The sequence below is a fragment of the Microcaecilia unicolor genome, chromosome 10 (genome assembly GCF_901765095.1).
Source record: "Microcaecilia unicolor chromosome 10, aMicUni1.1, whole genome shotgun sequence".
In the NCBI taxonomy this organism is placed as follows: domain Eukaryota; kingdom Metazoa; phylum Chordata; class Amphibia; order Gymnophiona; family Siphonopidae; genus Microcaecilia; species Microcaecilia unicolor.
The window spans coordinates 131,099,654-131,125,357 of NC_044040.1; the positions used below are offsets into that span (position 1 = coordinate 131,099,654).

General features: G+C 47.6%; 1 protein-coding gene across 1 annotated transcript in view; it reads right to left on the reverse strand.

Annotated features, from left to right (window-relative positions):
- The window catches only part of GAL3ST2 (galactose-3-O-sulfotransferase 2), a 155,019-nt gene that overhangs the window by 6,164 nt on the left and 123,151 nt on the right, over positions 1-25,704 (reverse strand). The window contains exon 3 of the mRNA XM_030217177.1: positions 12,175-12,454. Within this exon, the coding sequence (XP_030073037.1) occupies positions 12,175-12,454 (280 nt within the window). The remainder of the gene's footprint in view (positions 1-12,174; positions 12,455-25,704) is intronic.

Consider the following 25,704-nt stretch of genomic DNA (forward strand, 5'->3'; position numbering starts at 1 on the left):
AGGGAGCTGGGTATGACAGTTCAAGCTGGCATACAGGCTGGCAAAACATGTTTTAATTTTCTTTTGTGTGTGTGGGAGGGGGTTGGTGACCACTGGGGGAGTAAGGGGAGGTGATCCCTGCATCCCTCCGGTGGTCATCTGGTCATTTGGGGCTCTTTTTTGGGACTTGGTCCTAAAAATACATGGACCAAGTCCGGCCGGCGAAATGCTCGTTGAAGCCGGCCTTTTTTTTTTTATAATAAGGTGAAGCCGGCCATCTCGTAACCCCGCCTCGCCCCCCTTCCCGCCTTTGCTACCCTACCAACACGCCCCCTTGAAGGTTGGCCGGCGCCGCAATGAAAAAGCAATTGGGGCTGGCCAAAATCGGCTTTCGATAATACCGATTTGGCCAGGTTTGAGAGATCGCCGGCGATCTCCCGATTTGTGTCGGAAGATTGTCAGCGATCCCTTTCGAAAATAAGGCTGAAAGTGTCCAAACTGGTAGAAAAGGCAACAGCAAAAGCCAAAAGGATGTTTGAGTATATAGGAAGAGGAATGACCAGCAGGAAAAAGGAGGTGATAATGCCTCCTTATTAGTCTCTGCAGACCACACCTTCAAAAAGATATAAACGGGATAAAGTCAGTCCAGAAAGTGACTACTAAGCTGCTAAAGTCCTGCAGCATGCCAGGCCTAAGAGTATTATGAATGTTTACTTCCTGGTTGCTACACTTACCTTTTATAGCTCTAGATGGAGAGCTGAAAGATGACCTCATTTCCTGGTTAAGGATCTATAAGCAAGTGTTCTACACTTCTCCACTGCTTCGGCAACTGGCTTCCAGATTTGTGCCTCTCCACTGTTTGTTGCCTGGTCAGTAACTGCTTCCAGCCCTGTTTGTTCCTGCTTCCAGTCCCGCCTGTCCCAGTCCTCCAGCTTTGCTTGTTCCTGGCTTTAGCCTTGCTGTTCCGGCTACTCCCTGGCCTCAACTCCATTGGGCCAGCTTCCATGGGCACTTTTAAGAGCCAACCCCAAGGGCTCTCTTAAAAGCCAACCTCTAAACAAACCCTGTTGTGTTGCAGTCAATTTTCTAGGCACTATCTAATCCTACACTTCTGCCTGCCCGAGTCAGGTCCTGTCTTCTCCAGCTCCCAGACTCTGCCAGGTGGGTCCATCATCAACCATCGACGAGGGCCTGCATGGCAGCTATGCTGCAAATGTACAGCCAACCTTGTCATGGTCCAAGGGCTCACCTTCCCCAACCGTTACAGTTTGCTGAAGCCATGACCTCAGCTGACAAGCCACCTTTTCAATTCCTCTATGACCTAGCCCAGGTGGTCCAACAACAGCAGGCTCAGTTATAACAACTGATGGAAACCCTTCAGGGGGTATGTGCGCAGCTGACGGTGATGTGTACTGCAGTCCCAGTGGTGCTGAATCCTCCAGGGCCTGGCCCAGCAGCTCCACCTCCAACTCCACCAGTGCTCCAGTCTCAAGTCACAGCACTGCTGCGCTTTGATGAAGACTCTAAGATCTGCTGAGCTTTCATTAATCAGTGTTTGATGAATTTTGAACTGCAGCCTGCCAACTTTCCAGTTGACCTCATCAAGGTCACATTCATCATCTCTCTCCTTTCTGGGCAGGCACTGGCCTGGGCATCCCCTCTGTGGCAGCAGGATCACCCGATTTTGTCCAGCCTTGCGTTTCCAATGGGCGTTCGATGATCAGGGGCGCTCCTCCTCAATAGTGTCCGAGATACTGCTCCTCGAACAAGGAACACTGTCCATGGGCTAGTATTCTGTGTGGTTCTAGACCCTGGTTTTGGAACTTCAGTAGAACCAAGAAGCCCAGGTGGCAGTGTTTTGGCAGGGTCTTGCTGGGCGCATTAAGGATGAACTTGCAGGACAAGACCTGCCATCCAGTCTGGATATTTATATTTATAAATGACCTTGAGATGGGAGTAACTAGTGAGGTAATTAAATTCACAGATGACACAAAGTTATCCAGGGTCGTTTCGTCGTGGGAGGAGTGTGAAAGATTACAAGAGGACCTCATGAGACTGGGGGATTGGGTGTCCAAATGGCAGATGAAGTTCAACGTTGACAAGTGCAAAGTGATGCACGTGGGAAGGAGGAACCCAAATTACGGCTATGTCATGCAAGGTTCCGCTTAGGAGTTACGGACCAAGAAAGGGATCTGGGAGTCATCATGGATAGGACGTTGAAATCTTCCGCTCAATGTGCTGTGGTGGCCAAGAAGGCAAACAGAATGTTGAGTATTATTAGAAAAGGGATGGAAAACAAGCATGAGGATGTTATAATGCTGTTATATCGCTCCATGGTGCGACCGCACCTGGAGTATTGTGTTCAGTTCTGGTCACCTCATCTCAAAAAAGATATAAAGGAATTGGAGAAGGTGCAGAGAAGGGTGATAAAAATGATAAAAGGGATGGGACGACTATCTTATGAGGAGAGGTTAAGAAGGCTAGGACTCTTTAGCCTGGAGAAAAGGCAGCTGAGGGGTGATATGATAGAGGTCTACAAAATTTTGAGTGGGGTAGAGCGGACAGATGTGAAGTGTTTGTTTACGCTTTCTAACAATAATAGAACTAGGGGACACAAGATGAAATTAGAATGTGGTAGGTTTAAAACAAATTGGAGAAAGTTTTTCTTTACTCAGCGTGTGGTTAGACTCTGGAACTCATTGCCGGAGAAGGTAGTGATGGCAGCTGGCCTTGCTGAGTTTAAAGGGGGTATGGACAGATTCGTGAAGGAAAAGTCCATTGATCGTTATTAAATTTTGGGATTTTGCCAGGTTCTTGGGGCCTGGATTGGCCGCTGTCAGAGATGGAGTGCTGGGCTTGATGGACCTTTGGTCTTTTCCCAGCGTGGCAGTGCTTTTGTGCTTATGTACTTATGTACTTATGGATGATGTCCATATCCTGGAGAGGGCCAAGGAATGGGGTGATCAGAGCTGGCCCATATGTGTGGCACCCCGGTTTCAGAAGCCAAAACCACCACAGTCTCCCCCCACCATGGCTACCCGATTGGAGGAGGTTCCAATGCACATGTGGCATTCTCAACTCTCTGAGGAGGAAAAGTGATGCCACAGAGCACAAGACCTTTACTTATATTGTGCAAACTCAGGGCATTATGGTACTAGATGTCCCAAGAAACCATGAAACTCCAAGGCCTAGGGTTGGTTGGGGAGGCACACCTAGGCCCACCTCAAACTACGTCAACCTCCCTCATCACACTACCAGTCACCCTCTGGTAGGGAAACAAACAAATCCTGGTTAAGGCCTTCCTTAACTCAGTGGCTGCTTGGAATTTTGTGGACGAGCAACTGATACTTAAACATGGGATTCCTGTAAATCCCCTCTGGAGACCACTTTGTATCTCATCAATCTATGGAGATCCACCGCCTAGACACCTGGTGATGATAGCTAGCCCCATCTCTCTTCAAGTGGGCCTTTCGCACCAGGAAGTCATAAAGTTCTACGTATTCCCTAAGTCAGTCAACCAGATCATTCTGGAACTTCCCTGGTTATAAAAACATGAACCCCATGTTGACTGGCACTGGGGATATTTTGGCTTGGGGTCCAACCTGCTTTCACTCCTACCTCACACCAGTGCACCCTCAACTAACTCTGGCTAAAGCCTAGCCACGCCCACTCCCAGGTCTTCCCACAGAATATGGTGCTTTCTTGGATGTGTTTTACAAGAAGCAAGCTGAGATCCTACTGCATCATCGAGAATACAAATGCCCTATTGATCTCTTACCGGGTAAGATACCACCCAAGTACAAGGTCTATATGCTCTCTGTTCAAGAAACCACAGCTATGAGGGAGTACATTCAGGATAATTTCTGATGGGACTTTATACATCCTTCCACCTCTCTGGCTAGAGCAGGATTCTTTTTTGTAGGGAAGAAGGATGGATCCTTGCGGCCATGTTTTAATTACCACGGTTTGAATTCTATCAAGAATAAATACCCCTTGCCTCTCATAGCACAGCTGTTTGACTGCTTACAGGGGGCCACCATTTTTATCAAACTGGACCACTGAGGGGCCTCTAATTTAATCTGGATCTAATTGGCGATGAGTGGAAAACAGCCTTCAGCACAAGGGATGACACACGAATGCCTGATGATGCCATTTGGATTATGCAATGCCCCACTTTTTCCAACACTTCATAAATGAGGTGTTTTGAGACCTCCTTTACTCTTGTGTCTCGGTCTATCTAGTTGACATTTTGGCATTCTTTACCTCCCTGTATGAGCATTAAATTCATGTCAAGATGGTGCTTCAGTGCCTAAGGGAGATGGCCTATACGCTAAGCTGGAGAAATGTTCCTTTAAGCAGTGGGCCTTTCCTTTATTTGGGTAAATAGTTTCTTGTGGCCTTAAGACGGATCCGGACAAATCGGCAGCAATCCAGGATTGGCCACAACTCATGGGCCTTAAGGTCCTTTAGAGATTCCTGGGCTTTGCCAACTATTACTGACAACTTATCTATAATTACTCCAGTCTTATGGCACCTCTCACCACCCTCACTTGCAAAGGGGTGGACACCTGCAGTTGGTCAACTGAAGTTCAGCTGGCCTCCAAGCGTAAGGAGGCCTTCTTGTCAGCTCCTGTACTGCAACGACCTGGCATATCGCACCCCTTCTTTGTTGAAGTGGATGCCTCCTCCGTAGGGTCTGGGGCTGTCCTCACCCAGTGGCAGACTTTTGCCTTGCTCCATCTTCTCTAGGAAGTTCACCCTGGCCAAGCAGAAGTATACCATTGGGGATTGCAAACCTTTAGCCATCAAGTTAGCCCTGGAGGAGTGCAGACACCTTTTGGAAGGGGCTGCACACCCATTCACCATCACCATTGACCATAAGAACTTTGTATATTTACAAGAAGCTAAAAGACTGAACCCCTGTCAGACCAAGTGGTCACTCTTCTTCTCCCGCTTTGATTTTCACTTGACCTATTGTTCAGCAGAGAAGAATTCCCAGGCTGATGCCCTTACCTGACCCTTCAACTCCACTGGCACCATCTCTGACCTTCAACCCATCATTGATCCAAGGAATATTCTGGCTGTCTCTCAGATTACAGTGCCCCCTGGGAAGATGTGGGTTTCCAAGTGGCTAAGAAGAAAGTTCTTGTAGTGAGCGCATGACTCTAAACTGTCAGGGCACCCAGGAATACAGAGTGGCCTCAAATGGTTTGGGAAGTGCAAGTATATGTCCACTCAAGTGTCAATTGTGCCAGGAATAAGCCAGTGTATGTACACCTGTGGGGCTTGCTCCAGCCTCTTCCATTCCCTGAGCGACTCTGGTTAGATATTGCCATGGATTTTGTCATGATCTTCCACCCTCTCAAGGGTATACCACTATCTCTAAGATGGCACACTTTATTCCTCTGAACTCCTGTCGGTTGCCTCCTTTGCCTAGCTCTTTATCAACGAGATCTTTCATCTCTATGCACTGCTGGAATGCATAGTCAGCGATCATGGAGTTCAGTTCACCTCTCTCTTCTGGCAATGTAAGAAATTTGGCATCCAGTTAGACTTGTCCTCAGCCTATCACCCTCAGTCTAATGGCCAGATGGAAAGGGTAAACCAGACACTAAAGAGCTTCCTCCAAGCCTATGTTAATGAGCAGCAAGATGGCTAGGTGCCTCTATTTCCTTGGGTGACTTCTCCTATAATAGCCATGTTAGTACAGTGACCAGCTCTTCTCACTTCTGTTTGGTATATGGGCAACATCTCCTGATTCCAGTACCAGTACACTTTTCCTCCTACATGCCCATGGTCCAGTGGGCGGCTGGAGATATCCAGGAAATTTGGCACCAGAGTCGGCGACTACTCATGCAGACATCAGCCAGCTACAAGAAGCAGGCTGATTGCAAGCTACGGCCAGCTCCCACATTTTGCCCTGGGGAGAAAGTGTGGCTGAGCACCAGACATCTTCAGCTCAAGGTGCCCTCTCAGAAGTTCGCACCCATGTTCATCGGCCCTTTTGCAGTGCAACATCAGCTGGGTCCAGTTATGTATTGGTTACGTCTTACCCTCATCAAGTGCATTCACAACACTTTCCATGTCTCTCTGCTAAAACCTGTTGTTATTGAGAGTGGCAGCTAGAGACCCTCCACTGCCTATACCAGCAGTTGTCACTGACCCTGAGTTCAAGTTACAGGATATACTGGATGCTAAGAATTAGAGGGAGACTACAATATCTCCTGGCCTGGAAGGGGTATGGACCAGAAAATAACACATGGGACCCTGCTGTCAACATGCAAGCTCCAGTACTGATTAGGTGTTGTCACGATTGTGGTCGTGACTCCACTTTCGGACTCACCTTGTCTTCTGGTGGTCAGCTTCAGAGGTGGCTCCAGTCTGTTTTTTCCTTGCATTGTTGCCTCTGCTACCACTTCTATGTTCAGTGTGTTTCAAGCCTCATTCCTGTAGTTGTGACATCATCACTTCCCCAGCTGTAAAGGACTAAAATACAAGCTAACACATGCAACTACCTTCTCTTACATGAGCACGCAAATGTGGAATGCACTACCAATGGACCTGAAAACAATCAACGAAACATCGAACTTCCTTAAATCTCTGAAGACGTATCTCTTTAACAAGGCCTACAAAGAGAAACCTTTGCTTAACTTCACTACTCCACCAAATTACCTAGCTCAGAAAATCATCTTTCTATAACTATCTGCTTAGATCTCTCTTCCTATCTATAATCTTTTTGCATTACCAATTGTATTTGACATCCTGGAATGGTGACGCCATAACAGGTCTCTGTAAGCCACATTGAGCCTGCAAATAGGTGGGATACAAATGCAATAAATAAATAATAACCAGTGAAGGCCTTCATAAGGGAGGTGAGGATATTCATTCATTCAGGGCTTTTGCAACGCCAAAGGTCTCCAGGTTTGTTGGTGTGCTTGTGTAGCACTTTTGCCTAGTTTCCTAGCCTGTGTGCTGGTGTGGACACATCTGCCTAGTTTCTTTTGTTAGTTAGTGTGCCTGTGCGGCACTTCTGCCTTGGTTCTTATCTGTTTGCCTGTGTGCTAGGGTTAGCACTTCTGTCTTAGTTATTGTCTGTTTGTTCTGTTCTTTAATTCTGAGTGGCTGTGTGGCATGGCCTTGCTCTTCTGTGTGGCTTCCTTCTACCCTTGTGGCCATGTGGCCCAGCCTTGTGTTTTGCCTAGCCTGTCTTGCCTACAGTTCTGCCTAGTCTGCTTTGCCTAGAGTTCTGCCTAGTCTGCTTCTGCCTGTGTATATGTTCTGTCTCTTTTTCTTCTGCCATTGTACATGGGTTCCAGTTCGGCTTTGCGGCCTATATGAGAGGGCTCTAGTGTGCACGGGTTCCAAATTGGCCTTGTGGCTCGTTTGAGTGCCCTTCCTCTAGCTTTACTTGGCTCTGCTTTGCCTGTGTGCTTCTTCCACTTCTAGTCTGTTCCGGTCCTGCCTAGTCAAGCTCAGTTCCTGTGTACCCCATTCCAGCTTGTGTGTTCATTGCACTTCTAGTGTGTTCCAGTCCTGCCTAGTCAAGCTTAGTTCCTGTGTACCTCGTTCCTGCCTGTGTGCTTCTTGCACCTCTAGTCTGTTCTAGCCCTGCCTAGTCAAATTCAGTTCCTGTGTACCCTGTGCCTGCCTGTGTGCTCATCGCACTTCTAGTCTGTTCCAGTTCTGCCTGTTTAGTCCAGTCCTGGTTGGAAGGTTCACCTGCTGCTGCTCTTTGTCAGCAGCGGCCCAAGAACTCATGTTTTTCCCTAAATCCATGACATGCGTTTTTATCACCTTTATCCCCTTAAGCCCAAACCTAGAGGACTGGGGAGGGGGCTTTGGAAGGGGCGCTGTTATGCCCCTCACTTGATTCAGAAAGCTGCTAGAGTCTTGCAGTATGCCGTGCCTAAGAGTCTTGTGAATGTTTACTTCCTGGTTGCTGCACTTCCCTTTTATAGCCCTAGATGAGCCTTTGACAGATGACCTCACTTCCTGGCTACGAATATATAAAGAAGTGCTCTACACTCTTCCAGTGCTTTGGCAACAGGCTTCCAGAGTCGTGCCTGTTCAGTGCCTATCCAGTTCCTGCTTCTAGCCCTGCTTTTTCCAGCCCTTTTTGTTCCTGCTTCCAACCCTGATGGGATTGTTATTCGCAGGCCTGCCATTCTCCGTGTCTTCCACTGCCGATGGCCACTTCTAGTACTGTAGTGCGGTGCGTCGTGTCTGCCAACATTGATTTCAAGCTTATGAGCTGCTCGAATAATTTCCCCAATTGTGGTTCCATGGCCTTGTGTACTGCGTCTGTGAGCTGTTGTAATTGTGATGGGGTAAACAACTGAACCTCAGGGGACTCCACCGCTGACATCTTTGATTTGCAGGGTCGCTGCTTCTCCCTCTCCAGTTTTTGCACTTTTCTAGGCATCTATCCAATTTTCGGGGTTAAAAATCTTTCCATTTACCAAGTGCCTACTATTTGAATGCAGGTTCAGCCCAAGCGGGAGGATTTTGGAGACAAAATCGTTGGCTCAGAGTGTGGGGCCTCAGAGAGACCCAGACTCACGTCTGTTCCTCTCAGCACATCATGTGATCTCCTTATATGTATTTTTTAAAAGAGTTTTAATTCTCTATGCAGGACCATAGGCAAGAATATGTAAAACAGACAATTATCCAGGGCTTCTTTAAATCCTAACACATACACACATACAGAAGCCTTTGAAACTTCAGAGAGGGACCTCTGTCCTCTGGGGTTATCTGGGGTGCTGTTTAACCCAGACAACAGTCTTATTCTAATTGAAGTAACTGACTCCATATGGGTGGCAGTGCTCTGTCCTGAAGTATTTAGCCATCTTTTTTTTTAATGATTTATGGCATTTTTGCCTGGAGGGGAATCATTTCCCTGAAGTTCATATCAAAGCTTAGGTTGTCTGTAACAAAGCCATCAACCCCCAGAGGCATAGCTAGGTGGGGAGCAAGGGGAGCGGTTGCTCCCCCAAATTGATTTTGAATAAAATAGTGCCTATGCGGATCAGCCCTTCAGCTTTTCACTGATGCCTATTTTACAAAAGGTCTGCTCCCCTTGAATGAATTCTTTGCTTCGGTCTTCACTGAGGAAGATTTGGGTGGGATACCTGTGTCGGAAATGGTATTTCAAGCGGACGAGTCGGAGAAACTTACTGACTTCACGGTAAACCTGGAGGACGTAATGGGGCAGTTCGGCAAACTGAAGAGTAGCAAATCTCCTGGACCGGATGGTATTCACCCTAGAGTACTGATAGAACTGAAAAATGAGCTTGCGGAGCTATTGCTAGTGATATGCAACTTATCCTTAAAATCGAGCGTGGTACCGGAAGATTGGAGGGTGGCCAATGTAACGCCCATTTTTCAAAAAGGCTCCAGGGGAGATCCGGGAAATTATAGACCGGTGAGTCTGACGTCGGTGCCGGGGAAAATGGTAGAGGCTATTATTAAAAACAAAATTACAGAGCACATCCGAGGACATGGATTACTGAGACCGAGTCAGCACGGCTTTTGTGTGGGGAAATCTTGCCTGACCAATTTACTTCAATTCTTTGAAGGTGTAAACAAACATGTGGACAAAGGGGAGCCGGTTGATATTGTGTATCTGGATTTTCAAAAGGCGTTTGACAAGGTACCTCATGAAAGGCTACAGAGGAAATTGGAGGGTCATGGGATAGGAGGAAATGTCCTATTGTGGATTAAAAACTGGTTAAAGGATAGGAAACAGAGAGTGGGGTTAAATGGGCAGTATTCACAATGGAGAAGGGTAGTTAGTGGGGTTCCTCAGGGGTCTGTGCTAGGACCGCTGCTTTTTAATATATTTATAAATGATTTAGAGATGGGAGTAACTAGCGAGGTAATTAAATTTGCTGATGACACAAAAGTATTCAAAGTCGTTAACTCGCGACAGGATTGTGAAAAATTACAAGAGGACCTTACAAGACTGGGAGACTGGGCGGCTAAATGGCAGATGACATTTAATGTGAGCAAGTGCAAGGTGATGCATGTGGGAAAAAAGAACCCGAATTATAGCTACATCATGCAAGGTTCCACGTTAGGAGTTACGGACCAAGAAAGGGATCTGGGTGTCGTCGTCGATAACACACTGAAACCTTCTGCTCAGTGTGCTGCTGCGGCTAGGAAAGCGAATAGAATGTTGGGTATTATTAGGAAAGGTATGGAAAACAGGTGTGAGGATGTTATAATGCGTCTGTTCACGCTTTCCAAAAATACTAGGACTAGGGGGCATGCGATTAAACTACAGTGTAGTAAATTTAAAACAAATCGGAGAAAATTTTTCTTCACCAACGTGTAATTAAACTCTGGAATTCATTGCCGGAAAATGTGGTGAAGGCGGTTAGCTTAGCAGAGTTTAAAAAGGGGTTGGACGGTTTCCTAAAGGACAAGTCCATAAACCGCTACTAAACGGACTTGGAAAAATCCAAAATTCCAGGAATAACATGTATAGAATGTTTGTACGTTTGGGAAGCTTGCCAGGTGCCCTTGGCCTGGATTGGCCGCTGTCGTGGACAAGATGCTGGGCTCGATGGACCCTTGGTCTTTTCCCAGTATGGTATTACTTATGTACTTATCAACACCTGACTATGCTTCTGCCTCAAACCTCCCCAGGCCCAGGCCTCTCTGAACTGTCACCCATCCAGGCAGTAAGACATCCTGTTGTCTTGCCCATCACTGTCAAATTGGTACTTGCTTAGTACTGCTTCATATTCTGGCCTGTATATGGACAAAGAGTGAGGTAGCATGTAGCTGGCATGAATCTGACAATAATAGGCAAGACATCAAGAGGAAAAGAATCTATCTTTCTGCCTTCAGAGGAATATGGGTGGGTCAGGCAGACATCAAAGAACTCTGGGCAGTATTGTTTTTTGTTGGGGAGAGAAGGGATATTGGGGTCTACTGTCTCTGCAAGTTTGTTGTGTCTTGGTGGCAGGTATGCAATCAGGATCTAAATGTCCTTTCTTGTGTTGGAATGATTGACAAAGAAGTTACCACAGTGACCCTATGATGTAGGGCTGGCATGCTAGCCGTTTCTCTTCCACCCCAATATCATTCATTTTCTCAAACTACATAGCTGAGACAAAGTTAATACACTTTAATGCATAGGGGATATGAGCTTAGAAGGGCATTGTCCCCCTCATTCAAATAATTATCATATTTAAAGCATGTGATTCATTTGTTCCCAAATCATATAGAAGCAGCAAATGATCTGGTGCACCACCAACTTAAGTAGTCGGCACCACCAACTTAAGCAGTTGGCCTAGGTCATAGAAAGGAAAAAGCAGGAGATTGTGAGAGTATGAGAATACTTAGAGAGGGAGTGAAGGAAGGGAGAAATTCCATACAGCCTTGGGTCACCCTGCCGCTTCCCCTCCTCCTCTCCAGAAGCCTCTGTGGTTCAGCCTCACCAAACAAGTGCATCACCAGCTGCCTATGTCCCACTGAAAGTTGGCAAGGGGAAAGCATAGTCTTGTGATTCAGATCAGTTACAAAAAGAAAAGTCAATATTTAAACTCCACGGTAGGTGTTTCTGTTAAATAGTGGTAATGTAATTTAAACCTTTACCCAAATATTTAGTGACTACTGATATCTGGATATTGGCGTTGAATATCTTGGCATGGCAGCAACCACTGTTGTTATCAAGATAGTGGCAATATTCAGCACCATTATCCAGATAACTACATGGATAATTTAGGACAGGTTTTATTTGACCTAAATTATCTGGATAGTAATCCAGGTAGCAGTGCTCAATATAACTGCTGTCTGGATAATTTTCTGCTCTGCCCAAGCTCCATCCCCAGATTTTTAAACTTTTAGCCTTAGAGGCTTTAAAGGGGTTCATTTTCAAAGCACTTAGACTTACAGAGTTCCATAGTAACATATGGAACTTTGTAAGTCTAAGTGCTTTGAAAATACGCCTTGTCACGTCGCCTAAGCAGTAAAGAAAAGAAATTGAGAGAGAACAATACAGCACCTTTCTGTGCAAAACAGTGCATTTCTCCCCTGCTGATTGAAAAAACAGAAACAAAGAAGAATGACAGAAAAATATTATTTTGGATAGGAAAGAAGATAAAACCCAATTGTTAAAAATCTGTGGAAAATTAAAATCACCCATGACTGCCATCTGGCATTTAGACCCCTCCATGTCCTGAGTCTTACCTCTGAGAAATTAAACCTCAGATGATTACACATAATGTTGTATTTGTGGGCCATGGTGCTGAACCCCTCTACCTGCTGTGCTTTGAATGGACCAGGATGACCCAAATGGAAAGTTTTGCCAGCTGGCAGTGCCACAGTGAGGTTATTGTTCTCTGCAAACCGGAACAGGATATTTAGTATAACGCTACTGCCAGTCTTGTGAGTCTTTAGAAACATGACATTGCTCACAGGCCGGCAGGGAGTCATAGTGGCATCAGGATAACTGAATATGTTGTACATCCTGTAGGAAAGCAAGACATAAGAGAAGCATGAGACCTGTTTTTATGCAAAACCAGACCGCTACATATGAAAGCAAAGTTCTGAGTGACTATTACAGAAGCCAAAAAGAACAAACTGTGGGGTACACAATGAGGGGCATAATCGAACGGGGCGCCCAAGTTTTCATGAGGGCGTCCTCGCAGGATGGCCCCATGAAGGGGTGGGGAAACCCGTATTATCGAAACAAGATGGGCGTCCATCTTTCGTTTTGATAATACGGTCAGGGATGCACAAATCTCAATATTTAGGTCGACCTTAGAGATGCTCGACCTAAATGTTGAGATGGTCGACCTTAGAGATGGTCGTCCCCGGTTTTTTGGCCAAAATGGAAACCGAGGATGCCCATCTCAAAAACGACCAAATACAAGCCCTTTGGTCATGGGAGGAGCCAGAATTCATAGTGCACTGGTCCCCTTCACATGCCAGGACACCAACCGGGCACTCTAGGGGGCACTGCAGTGGACTTTACAAATTGCTCCCAGGTGCATAGCTCCCTTACCTTGGGTGCTGAGCCCCCCAAACCCACTCCCCACAACTGTACACCACTACCATAGCCCTAAGGGGTGAAGGGTGGCATCTACATGTGGGTACAGTGGGTTTCGGGTGGGTTTTGGAGGACTCACATTTACCACCACAAGTGTAACAGGTAGTGGGGATGGGCCTGGGTCCGCCTGCCTGAAGTGCACTGCACCCACTAAAACTGCTCCAGGGACCTGCATACTGCTGTCATATAGCTGAGTGTGACATTTGAGCATAGGCGGTCGGTGGCCCAACTGTTTGGGGAGGCTAAAGGGGGCAGGGTTAGGGGTGGGGCCAGGGATGGAGCTTAAATCCATAATTGTCTGATAACACACAGAAAAAATAAATAAATAAAAATAAAAGGCACAATACCTTTTATTAAATTTAGATATTAGATATGTATCATATGTCAAAGAATAAAGTGGTTGCTCAAAGCATATACTAACCACAATCGCTCAACTATAAAACACTATGCACAACTTTGTGCAAAAACACACTCAGAACCTTACTGTACCATAAATATTACACTGGGTAGAACCTAATACACCAATATACCACCCATACGGAAAATGCAGACTGTCAACAATATGAAACAAGAGATCATAATATCACAATTCTCATGTAGAGCCACAAAACATCCTAATTCATGTTTAATGTGGGATAAAATGCCATACATAAGTAAATAAATATAAACATTTAATGTTGAGGACCTGATTCTGAAAGTGGACATATTCCAAACACTATAATGAAAATAAAATGATCTTCTCTACCTTTGTTGTCTGGTGACTTTGTTTTTCTGATCATGCTGGCCCAGTATCCGATTCTGCTGCTAACTCCATTTCCAGGGCTTCTTTTCCATTTATTTCTTTACTTTCTGCCTTTCTTCTTCATTTCTTGTCCTCGCTCCCCTGCCCCCCCTCCAGCCATCCATACCCACCCATTGATTCTCTCCTCTCCCCTGCCCCCCCTCCAGCCATCCACACCCACCCACCCATTGATTCTCTCCTCTCCTCTCTGTTCCCGGGCAGATTTTCTAACAGGAGCTGCTCATCCAATCAGAGAGCTCTATTTGAATGCAGATTAACATACAGACACTCTAATGGGAATTTTTAGTCAAAAACACTAGCTAATCCCTTCGTTTTTGGATCAAAGTTCACATTTTTGATCAAAGCCATACCCTAACATTAAGGCTGTAAACATTTCCAACAATTTTTACCCATAAATATGCAAATGAGAACCTCCAAAAAACGGACTAATTTGCATATGGCTTGAGCAAATTTGAGTACATAGCATACCAATCCCACTTCCTAGTACCTAAATTCTGCAATTAGATTTAATGCAAATACTTTTAAAACTTATTTTTAGCACTTTTAAAATTTCAGGGGTCAGTGCAAGTCTCTTTGGTGTGAACTGCATGTGCAGGAATTCATGATCCTAGTTAAATATCTCCCAGGCAACCCAGGATACCTCCAGCCAACCCCCCTGCTCTGCTCTCCCAGCAGTAAGATAATCAAATTACAACTGGTTATACACAAGGCTAGAGATGGCTTTCACTGAAGCTGCTGCTATTTAAACCCCCCCAGAGCAGCAGGACTGGCAGGAGAACTACTACTAATACTATTTAGCATTTCTATAGAAACAGCTGATCCATCCTGTTGTATAGCCTCCCCAAGCCTCTTATACCGGGTGCCTATGCATTTGAGGCTGGCACAAAAATTTTTTTTAAGTTTTTGTTTAGGGTGGGAGGGGGTTGGTGACCACTGGGGGAGTAAGGGGAGGTCATCCCCGATTTCCTCCTATTAGGATGGAGGTAGGATGTGCTATGATGTAAGGGTGGTGTTCCTGCTAAGCTTGGATTATCAGTCCACAGCAACACACCAAAAACTGAGCACAACATAAAAAAAAATTTTATTATTTCAAAAAATAATTATATATATATGAATAATGAGAGTGATAATTTTTGTTTAAAATTGTTTTGAAGGTTTCTGTTATATTTATTAATTGCTACAGTGGAGTGCCAGGAAGTCAAGGAAGTTGTGGACTCCTTCAGGAGATGGTTCCTGTTGAATAGAACTCCACTTGTTGGATCCAAGACACTGATCCTGCCTAGCAGCCGTCCTAAAGAGCCTCGTGGCGGCCAAAGCCACTCTGGTATCCAAGTTCCAGATGTACTTTCACTTCCTGCCTAGCCGTCCAGATTTATGTTGTGAAACCCATTGGGAGATTTCATCACAGCTACCCATGGAGATCTAAATTGTCTTTTGAGACCTGGAGCTCCTGTGGGGACACGGGAGCCTTGAAGGGGAGGTGCTGTTATGATTGGGGTCTGAACCCCTCTCAAACTTACCTCTTTCCTGGGAGTCAGCTTCTTAGCTGGCTTCTGTTTCTTTCTCTGTCGTTTCTGAGCTGGCTCTGTCTCTCTGTGCTGGTAGCTTCCAGCAGCATGGGGTTAATTGTCATTTCACTGCAGCTGTGGGTGTGGTCTGAGTTGCTCTACCTCTCCCTGGGTGTACTGGCTTCAAGAGTTTCTCGGTGCTGCATTGATGTGGGTTGGGCCTCTCGGGGTTTGAATGTGTTCTGCCTGGCTCTAGGGAGAGTGACATCATCTGGGAGGGCCTTGATAAGGAAGTGGGTTCTTTCCTTCAGGGCCTTCGCAACGTTTGCTTCTGGCTACTTGCTTTAGGTCCAGGTTAGTTTAGTGCAGTCAGTGTGCACTTGTGACTTGTGTGTTTGATTTCCCTGTTTTTCCCTTTGGCTCCTCTGCTTTCCCTTTTGCTACGGTGTGTAGCACTGCTGTTAGTGCAGTGCTGGAGTTTGATGCTGGGAGCACCCTTGTTAGTAAGTGTTTAGGAAGCACCTTTTGTTGTTGGGGTATTTGGCTTTCCTGCTTATTTCCTTGTGCTTGCCCCGCTTTTCCTCATGACCTGTGTTTAGATGCTGTAGCTGGGTGCTTAGGAAGCACCAGGGTGAGAACCCATGTTTAGCTGCTGCAGCTTGGTGCTTAGGAAGTACCAGTGTTAGGTCTGGCATTTGTCTTCCCTTCCTTTTCCCTTGTGGTTTCCCTGCACTTCTGTTAGTGTAGGGCGTAGGGGCACCCCTGTTAGTTTCTGTTAGGAGCACTGCTGTTCGTGGAGGGCTTAGGAGCTTTTCTGTTGGTGCTGGGCTTAGGAACACTTTTGGTCACTTTAGGAGTTAGGTGCACTTCAGTTACAGCTTGTTCTAGTCCTGGTCCCTGTGTCGTCCAGTAAGTCCTGCCGGCTACTCGAACCCATGAGCTCAACTCCTGGGGGGCTTAGTAGCTAAGTGCAGGTGAAGCTGTGTGGACCAGTCCAGTGTGCTCCAGTCCAGTGTGTTCCGGTCCGGTGTGTGTTCCAGTCCGGGGGATTGCAGTCCAGTGTTCCAGTCCTGTGTCCTCCAGTCCGGGGGATTCCAGTCCATGTGTTCCGGTTCGCTGGGCAGTGCCTGCAGTCCCTGCCGGTGTGCTTACCCAGTGTTGGTTGGTGGGTTTTGCCTGCTGCTGTCGCTCCTCGTCAGCAGCCCAAGGGCTCACGTTTGCTCCAGAGCCCAGCCCCGCGGGCTCTGAACCTGAGAACCTGACAAATAGATTAATAACATAGTTGATCCTCAACTATAGACAGAGCTATTATGCCCCAACACAAAACCTAATCATTACTAACCAATAATGCTTCTAGCTGGCGGCTTCTAAGATGGTTGCCTAATATTTTTAAGGGAGGCTTTATAGCCAATCAATCTTCATGTAATATCTAGCACCAGTCAGCGCTCCGGGACTGAACAGCTGATCTCCCGACACACAGAGTACATAATAGATAAAGTATTTTAGCTAACTTTCTTAAATAAGTGTCATCCATTTAATTTCGCAATTACATCCATATGGTTCCACAGTATTTAAGGTTAAAATCCAGAATTGCTCCCTAAAATTCAGTATTTTCTCTAAATCACCTCCCTCCCATCCCTCTTTTACTTGGTCAGTTATCCGCCATTGTAATTCTGTTATTTGATGCTGGTATTCCACCCAATGCTGTACTAAAGGGGCTTCTATTTTGTTGGTAAGAATTCTAGACTTGTGTTCGTTACAATGGACTTTTATGGCTGTCATACTTTGCCCTACGTATATCTTATTGCAGGGGCATTGGATAATGTAGACTGTCATTTTAGTAGTACAGTCTGAATTGTTAAATATTTTAATACTACGGTGTGACTGAGGATCAGACCATACTGATCCAGTTATTGAAGTCTGACACCATTGACAGTGTCCACATATAGTGTGAGTTTGTCACGTTCTCAAGGCTGCAAACTAGGTTTGTGAGCCCTTGGGCCACTGCCGAGGAGCGGCAGTGGCAGGCAAAACCACCCCACACTGGAGACTAGGCAGAACAGGACTGGAACTCCGGACTGGAGTTGCAGCAGAGGCAAACAGGCAGGACTAAGCAGAGCAGGTACCCTCAAACTTCACCTGCACTTGGCCACTTTTCACCAGGAGCTGAGCTCCTGGCTGCAGGTGGCCTGCAGGACTTACTGGGCAAGGCAAGACTGGAAACCCCCTAGGCTGAACCAGGACTGAGGGTCAGAGGGAAAAGGAATAAACAGGGGCAGCAAGGCAAGAAACAGGGCTAGGACTCACAGAAGAGACAACACAACACAAGGCAGGGAAAGGACAAGCTAGGGGACAGAAACTGGAAGCTGCAAGCAGCCACAAAAGCAGGAAACAAACACTGACAAACAGGGGAAAGAACTAAAAGCTGCAAGTAGCCACTGAAGACAGACAACACAGAAACCTAAGCACTACACAAAGAACTACAAACAAGGAGCAAGACTAAGAAACAAGCAAACCCTAAACTAAACAAAGACTAACTAGAAACAGGCAAGAACTTCAGGTAAGAAACTAGAACAAGGAAACAAACTCAGGCTGAAGTGCAACAAGCACCAACATATCAGGGCCTTAGACGATGCAAAGGCCAAACCAGAGAGATTCCAAATGGCTAATAAGCCCAGCAGCAACTGAGGCTCACTGCAGCAATCACCAGGCCACTACGGATCTGTGCAGGGTCAAACAAGACAGACAAATCCAGCAGCCTGGAAGATCCAGACTGGACTGGGCTAAAGTCTAGAACGGGTGATAGTCCATAGCAGCCACCGGTTCCGGCCACCAGAGAGCGAGGTGAGCACAGATGAAACAGTATCTCCCTCTCAAGGCCCCCCGACCTCCAAGGGGAATTCAGGTCTCCACGGGTAACAATGGTGAAGTCTATGGAGGAGCCTCAAAACATGACCAGGGGTAGCTTGGCTAGAGCTTGAACAAGGCTCAAGGCTGGAACCCGGACTGGCATCAGGACTGGACTTCGCCTCTTGGGTGGAACTGGAACTCGGCTTGGACCCAGCATCTTGACTGGAACTGGAGCTCAGCATGGACTCAGCAACTTGGCTGGAACTGGTGCTCAGCATGGACTCAGCAGCTTGGCTGGAACTGTGATTCGGTCTAGACTCAGCACCATCTTGGCTGACACTGGAACTCGGCAAAGGCTTGGCTAGAAGTGCCAGTTGAACAGGAACCGAAGGCTCAGTTAGAAGCGCCACTCGAACTGGACTCAGAGGGTTGACTGGAAGCGTCACTTGGACTGGCATCAGAGGCTCGGTTCGAAGTGCGACTCGGACTGGACTCCGAGGCTTGAGTGGGAGCGCCACTTGACTGAGGATTGGAGGCTCAGTTCGAAGTGCCACCCGAACTGGAATCGGAGGCTCGGTTAGCAGCGTCACTCGGACTGGACTCCGAGGCTTGAGTGGGAGCACCACTTGAACTGGGATTGGAGGCTTGGTTAGAAGCATCTCGTGGACTGGACTCCGAGGCTTGAGTGGGAGCGCCACTTGAACAGGACTCAGGGCTTGACTGGAACTGGAACTCAGCATGGGCTCAGCGTTTTGGCTGGAGCTGGAACTTAGCTTGGACTCCGGAGCAATTCGGCTGAGAGCGTCCCTCAGGATGGACTGATGGTACGCCTGGACCTCGGGCTTCGCAACACGCTCTCTCTCAACAGCAGCTTACAGATTATCCCGCAGGGCTGGGTCGGAGACCAGTAGGCAACGGTATTCCCAGAGCGGGGTCCTAGGATCAATAGCAGAAACTGGGTTCACCTGCGCCCCAGCTGCCGGACACACTTCCTCTCCGAGGAAGCTGCATGCTTCCTCATGCGTGGATCAGACAAATGTTCTCTACGATATTCCTCCAGTGTCATAAAAAGGTTAAAAACAACCATAAGGCCAGAACCGAACTCCACAAGGGAAACGGGAGCAGAAGTTCTAGGCTGGAGGCCCAGCAGGTCGGGTGATCTTGCCGAGCTCATGGCCTTTGCATTCTGTCACGTTCTCAAGGTTGGAAACTAGGTTTGTGAGCCCTTGGGCCACTGCTGAGGAGCGGCAGTGGCAGGCAAAACCACCCCACACCGGAGACTAGGCAGAACAGGACTGGAACTCCGGACTGGAGTTGCAGCAGAGGCAAACAGGCAGGACTAAGCAGAGCAGGTACCCTCAAACTTCACCTGCACTTGGCCACTTTTCACAAGGAGTTGAGCTCCTGGCTGCAGGTGGCCGGCAGGACTTACTGGGCAAGGCAAGACTGGAAACCCCCTAGTAGGCTGAACCAGGACTGAGGGTCAGAGGGAAAAGGAATAAACAGGGGCAGCAAGGCAAGAAACAGGGCTAGGACTCACAGAAGAGACAACACAAGGCAGGGAATGGACAAGCTAGGGGACAGAAACTGGAAGCTGCAAGCAGCCACAAAAGCAGGAAACAAACACTGACAAACGGGAAAGAACTAAAAGCTGCAAGCAGCCACTAAAGACAGACAACACAGAAACCTAAGCACTACACAAAAAACTACAAACAAGGAGCAAGACTAAGAAACAAGCAAACCCTAAACTAAACAAAGACTAACTAGAAACGGCAAGAACTTCAGGCAAGAAACTAGAACAAGGAAACAAACTCAGGCTGAAGTGCAACAAGCACCAATATACCAGGGCCTTAGACGATGCAAAGGCCAAGCCAGAGAGATTCCAAATGGCTAATAAGCCCAGCAGCAACTGAGGCTCACTGCAGCAATCACCAGGCAACTACGGAAGCTGTGCAGGTTCAAACAAGACAGAAAAATCCGGCAGCCTGGAAGATCCGGACTGGACTGGGCTAAAGTCTGGAATGGGTGATAGTCCATAGCAGCCACCGGTTCTGGCCACCAGAGGGCGAGGTGAGCACAGATGTAACAGAGTTGGTATCTCTTGAGCCATTTTCTGATAATGCACAGGCACAGGAGGACACCTATAGGAACAGGAAATCCTATCACTCCATGAACATGCAGGTCATGTGTGATGCCCAGGGGGAGATAGTGGATGTGTGTGCTCAGTACCTGGGGTCCTGCCACGACGCATACATATTACAGCACTCAGGAATCTATCAATGATATGACTGAGGGGAAATCACTGGCGGCTGGCTCCTAGGTAAGCAGTACTGGGATTCCCTCTCCTGGTGCTCCCTTCCCCCTACTTTCCAAAGGTGACCAGACCTTGCTACACACATTCATGTGTGTGATCTTTGTCCCCCTCCAGGTGACAGAGACTATCCCCTGCAAACCTGGCTTATGACCCCCATTGTACACCCGCAAAATGAGGCAGAGGAGTGCTACAATAGATTCCATAAGAGCACCCGTGCCATCATAGAAAGGACCTTTGGCAATCTAAAGAATCACTTTTGATACCTCAACTATTCTGGAGGGAGCTCCTTTATACCCCAGAGTATGTTGTCAAAATCTTCATGGCATGCTGCACAATGTTGCCCAGCAAAAAAGACAGCTCCTACCAGAGCCTACACAGCAGCAGCAGGCAGATCCAGACCAAGAGGAGGAATACTTCCCCCCCCCCCCCCACACACCCCATCAGAGCAGACCAGGCACCACACCAGCATGACAAAGGCTCATATGAATACAGTTTCAGTGACAATGAGTGCTACTTTTATTTCCAAAACAAAAGTAATAAACCCACCAGCACCCCCTCCTCTCTCACCCCTACACCCTAAACCCCTCCTTCCCCCAACCATCCTCTACCTCCCCCAACCTTCTGACAGCCTACTCCCCCTCCTGCAGATCAGCCTGCCCCTGGTCCAGGCTTCTGGCACCCACCTTTGCCTCAGAGTCCAACTCTGGACCTGCAAAGTAAGAAGAACACATGTCTCAGCTGCTAGAGCCACCATGTTAGGTTGTCACACTTTCCCAGAGCACATCCCTGCATGTGCACTCTGATCTCACAGATGATGAGGACTGTCACTTTCTGCCAGCACCCTATCAATGTCCAGACATCCCACTGTGGAGGGGAAGATGGCCATCGTGCACCTCAGAATCTAGAAAGAAGAACAGCCACACACACAGGTTGGTAAAGGAGAGGACAGTAGGAGTGCTCTATGATGTCTGTAGTCAGTGCAGTCCTGAAATGCCAAAGAGAGACAATGCCACTTCAAAGGATGTACTTGTTCTTCTATTGTCTTTCAGGGAGGTGGGGGAGGGGGGAAGAGGCCACATCAAAGGGCAGATAGAACAGGATCTGAACTGGTGACCTGAAGGCTCTCAGACGTGTACTAACCTGTATGTCATGCTACAGTGTCAGAGCAGGCCCTTGCAAACCTGGTGCTCTGTCTGCAGCATGTTGTGAGTGTTCTCTCTGTCAGGTAACTGGTGGAACAGAAAGGGGTCCTACTATCCCCACATCAATTGTGCCAGCTAGATAGGGAGTAGAAGAGATACAGAGAACAGCAGGCACCATAATTCTACTTGTGTGTCCAGGCACTGCAGATATGTCCTGCCTTCCCAACCCATGGATGGATTTTGGTGGAATCTTGCTCAGTACCATCCACTGTACAGCAGTCATCTGGGCGAAGTCGGCCTCCCTGTGCCTTGGCTTTGACATCCTGCTTCAGCTTCTGCCACTTGTGCTTCCAGTCTTCCATGTCTCTATTGCATTCAGTTTGTGCACTATTGCCACCCACTCTTTTTGCTTGGTATAGGCCCAAAGTCGCTGGCCTTTAAGGGCAAAGAGACTGTCATGGTGTGCCACCACTTCCTTCAAAAGGAGTTCTACCTTCCCTGCTCTGAAGTTCTCCTTCTTAATGAGGCTGGTATCCTGGCTGGCTGCCATAGTAAGAGTGGAATGGAGACGCTTGAAAATACTGACACAGAAGCAGTGCTTTTTTTGTAGAAAAAAAGGTGATGGTACTCATTGTGGGTGGGGTCACCACATATGGCTCCACCCTTATGATAGCCACACCCACATTAGCCACACCCCTTATACCAGCCATGGCGCATATAAACAGACATCATTGAAAATATTATACTAGTGTAGGAGAAAAAAATTGCGTGATTTTTTTTCATTATAAATAATTTCTGTAAGCTGTTACAGCTTCAGTATACCCAGTGCAAAATAAGGCAGCAGATGTAAATTCTCTAATTGGACATATTTCAAACACTAAAATGAAAATAAAATGATTTTTTCTACCTTTGTTGTCTGGTGACTTTGTTTTTCTATCCATATTGGTCCCAGTCTCTGATTCTGCTGCTCTCTGTCTGTTCCCTTAACACCGTTTCCAGGGCTTCCTTTCCATTTATTTCTTTACTTGCCTCCTTTCTTCTTCATTTCTTGCCCTACATCCATAAGTAAAAGCTGGGTCCTCCTCCGTGGAATTGACTGGAGGAGGTATAATGTGGATCCAGCTTTTGCCTATTTTCTCCATCCATGTGCAATTTTTCTCCTCTCTTCCCTTTCCCTCATCTCTATCCATGTGCATCTTTTTTCTTTCCTCCCCTCCATCCATGTCCAGCACTTCTCCTCTCTTCCCTGCCCTCCCCTCCATCCATATCCAGCGATTCGCCTCTCTCCCCTCCATGTCCAGCAATTCTCTCATCCCTGGCCTCCCCTCCCATCAATGTCCAGCAATTCTCTCTTCCCTGCCCTGCCCTTCCCTCCCATCAATGTCCAGCAATTCTCTCTTCACTGCCTTCCCCTCCCATCCATGTCCAGCAATTCTCTCATCCCTGCCCTCTCCTCCCATCGATATCCAGCAATTCTCTCTTCCTTTCCCTCCCCTCCCATCCCATCGATGTCCAACAATTCTCTTTTCCTTGCCCTCCCCTGCCATGATGTCCAGCGATTCTCCTCTCTCCCCTGCCCTCCCCTCCCATCGATGTACAGTGATTCTCCTCTGTCCCCTGCTCTACCCTCTCCCATGTCCACCGATTCTTCTTCACCCAGCCCATCTTCCTTCTCCCAGCCCGTCCTCCTTCTCCACTGCCTGTCAGTGTTTGACTCAGCACAGCGAATGGTGCAGGCAGCGATTGAGAGAGGCTGGCAATGTCAGAGCTTCCCTCTGCGAGTCCTGCCTATGTGGAAACAGGAAGTTGAAACAACGTAGGCGGGACTCGCAGAGGGAAGCTCCGATGCTGCCAGCCTCTCTCAATCACTGCCTGCACCATTCGCGCTGCCGAGTCAGACGTAGTAGTAAGTAGGGGAGTGAGAGGAAGGGTGCAGGACTCGACGGGGGGAAAAAAGGTGCTGGTACCCCATACCGGTGCGTACCGGCACAAAAAAAGCTCTGCATAGACGTCTTTATAGGATATTTTGGATGTGTTAATTGCCACGGCTTAGACAATTTGAATTTGGGTGTCTTTAATATGCCCATTCACCTAGCCAGGAGACAGCAGTTTGTGCCTGGAACACAGCCCTCATGCCTAGGAAGCAGTGGGGGATGGAGTCCCTGGACAGGCTTAAGAGTACCATCTGTTGCACAGGAGTGATGTTGGGGATTTTGGCTTCCTGAGGGTCCTGTCCAGCCTGGCTTCCTGAGAGTCCTGTCCAGCCTGGCTGGATAGAGGTTTCATAATCCCAGCTGTGGCGTAGCTGAATGTTTCACTGGGTGGCATACATCATTTTGGACTTCACAGTGGCATATATATTCTGTGTGGGCTGCAGGGCCTAAGGACCTGCTGTGTCGGTGGCACCTTGTGTTGTGAGTGGCTTGTGTGGCCACTATGCTGTCCTCCATGAATATTGCCTTGTGGGTTGTGTGTGAGGTATAGTGTACTGTTTAAAACTATGGGCTCTGTATACAGGGGATGAGGGCTGGATTTCCACTGTGCCTGCTTTCTGATTCCTGTGTCTTTTTGCTACCTTAACTGGTGAAATGTGTTAGGTAGTTGTAGGTGACATGCTGGCCACCTTGTTGTTCCCCCCACCTCCCCCCCATCTGCATATGTCAGGGCTTATTTGGGGGGGTCACCTGCAATAATTTGTTGTGAATTAGGGATCTGGGCAAATTGTATTGAGGGTTACTGGATACTCTGGGCTTTCTGGAGATAATGGCGGCTATGGGGGTGCTATGTTGTTGTTACGGTGGGCTCTGAAGCGCTCCCTCCTGTACCGGATCTTCCCTCTGGATCTGCTGGTAATGGTGCCAGAGTGCCTCCAAGTCCCAGTGGATGCCAAATTGCCTGCAAAACACAAGCTGGTGGAGACAGGGTTCAGGTGGTGGCCCTTAGTAGCTGCACGTTTTGTTATGCCCCCTCAGACAGCCTGTGAGAATTGAGGAGAGCCAGATAGGGGCTTGATAGGGGCTGTGCAATCCTTGCACAGCCAGAGGTGCTACCCAGCATTAGGTGGGCAGGGGACTAGTGGATGATTTAGGGACACTTTTTTGGGGACATCTGCACTTGGGCAGGGAGGTGGTGATGGGCAGTCAGCTAAGGCAGGTGTGACGTAGGGTTGTAGAGTCTGCACTGGTGAGCTGCCACCACCATTCGTATATATGTATGCAGGTGTGGACCAGCAGTTTAGAGAATTAGCAGAGATGGCTAGTTACCCAGTTCCAGGCTGGAGATTTTTGAAGCAGTCCTGGTTTTGACCTAACATTCCAAAGTAGAGCGGGATTAGTAGTGCCTGATGCTGCCCGTTGAAATCAGTGCTGCAAGTCCCATAAGGAAGCAAGATGGGGTGGTGATACATCCAGGACTGTCCCAAAATGTGCAACCTGAAACTGGGTAACTTGGCATCTCTGCATAAGTGGGGGAGTTTCAGAGATGTGCAGGCCCTTATTGCAGAATTGGATGGGGGGGGGGGGGCCCTCTGGGCATGGGATTCATGTTCTGGAGTTTTCAGCAGGGGAAGGGACTTGATGGCCTTACCACCAACTCAGTGTATGTGATCCTGACAAGGTGTGGTGCTTGCAAATGCTGATGCTGGGTTCCTAGCAGCACTGCAGAAAACTCACCATACCAGGGTCCTGCAAATGAGCCTCCAGGCCCTCATGGCGACGTTGTGTGGTGGCAGATGGTGATGCTTCTTCATTATTTCCCTCCTGTGTCTGAGGCACAGGAGGACAAGAAGCTGTGATTCCTCTAATAATAATAATATGGGCGGCCTTAGGCATTCGATTATCGCCGTTCGAAACGCCCAAATAACGGCCACACAAAGGATAGTAAAAAGGGCGCCTTTAGACATTCTATTATCGCAGTTGAAAACGACTAAATCCGGCCCTAGGTGTTCCGCAAGTACAGTGCATGCAGTTCCGGACATCCAGGTACAGGAAATATGAGGAACGTTCATAAGTGTAAACTACAGGAGGATCATGCTGCTCCACCAAATATTCTTC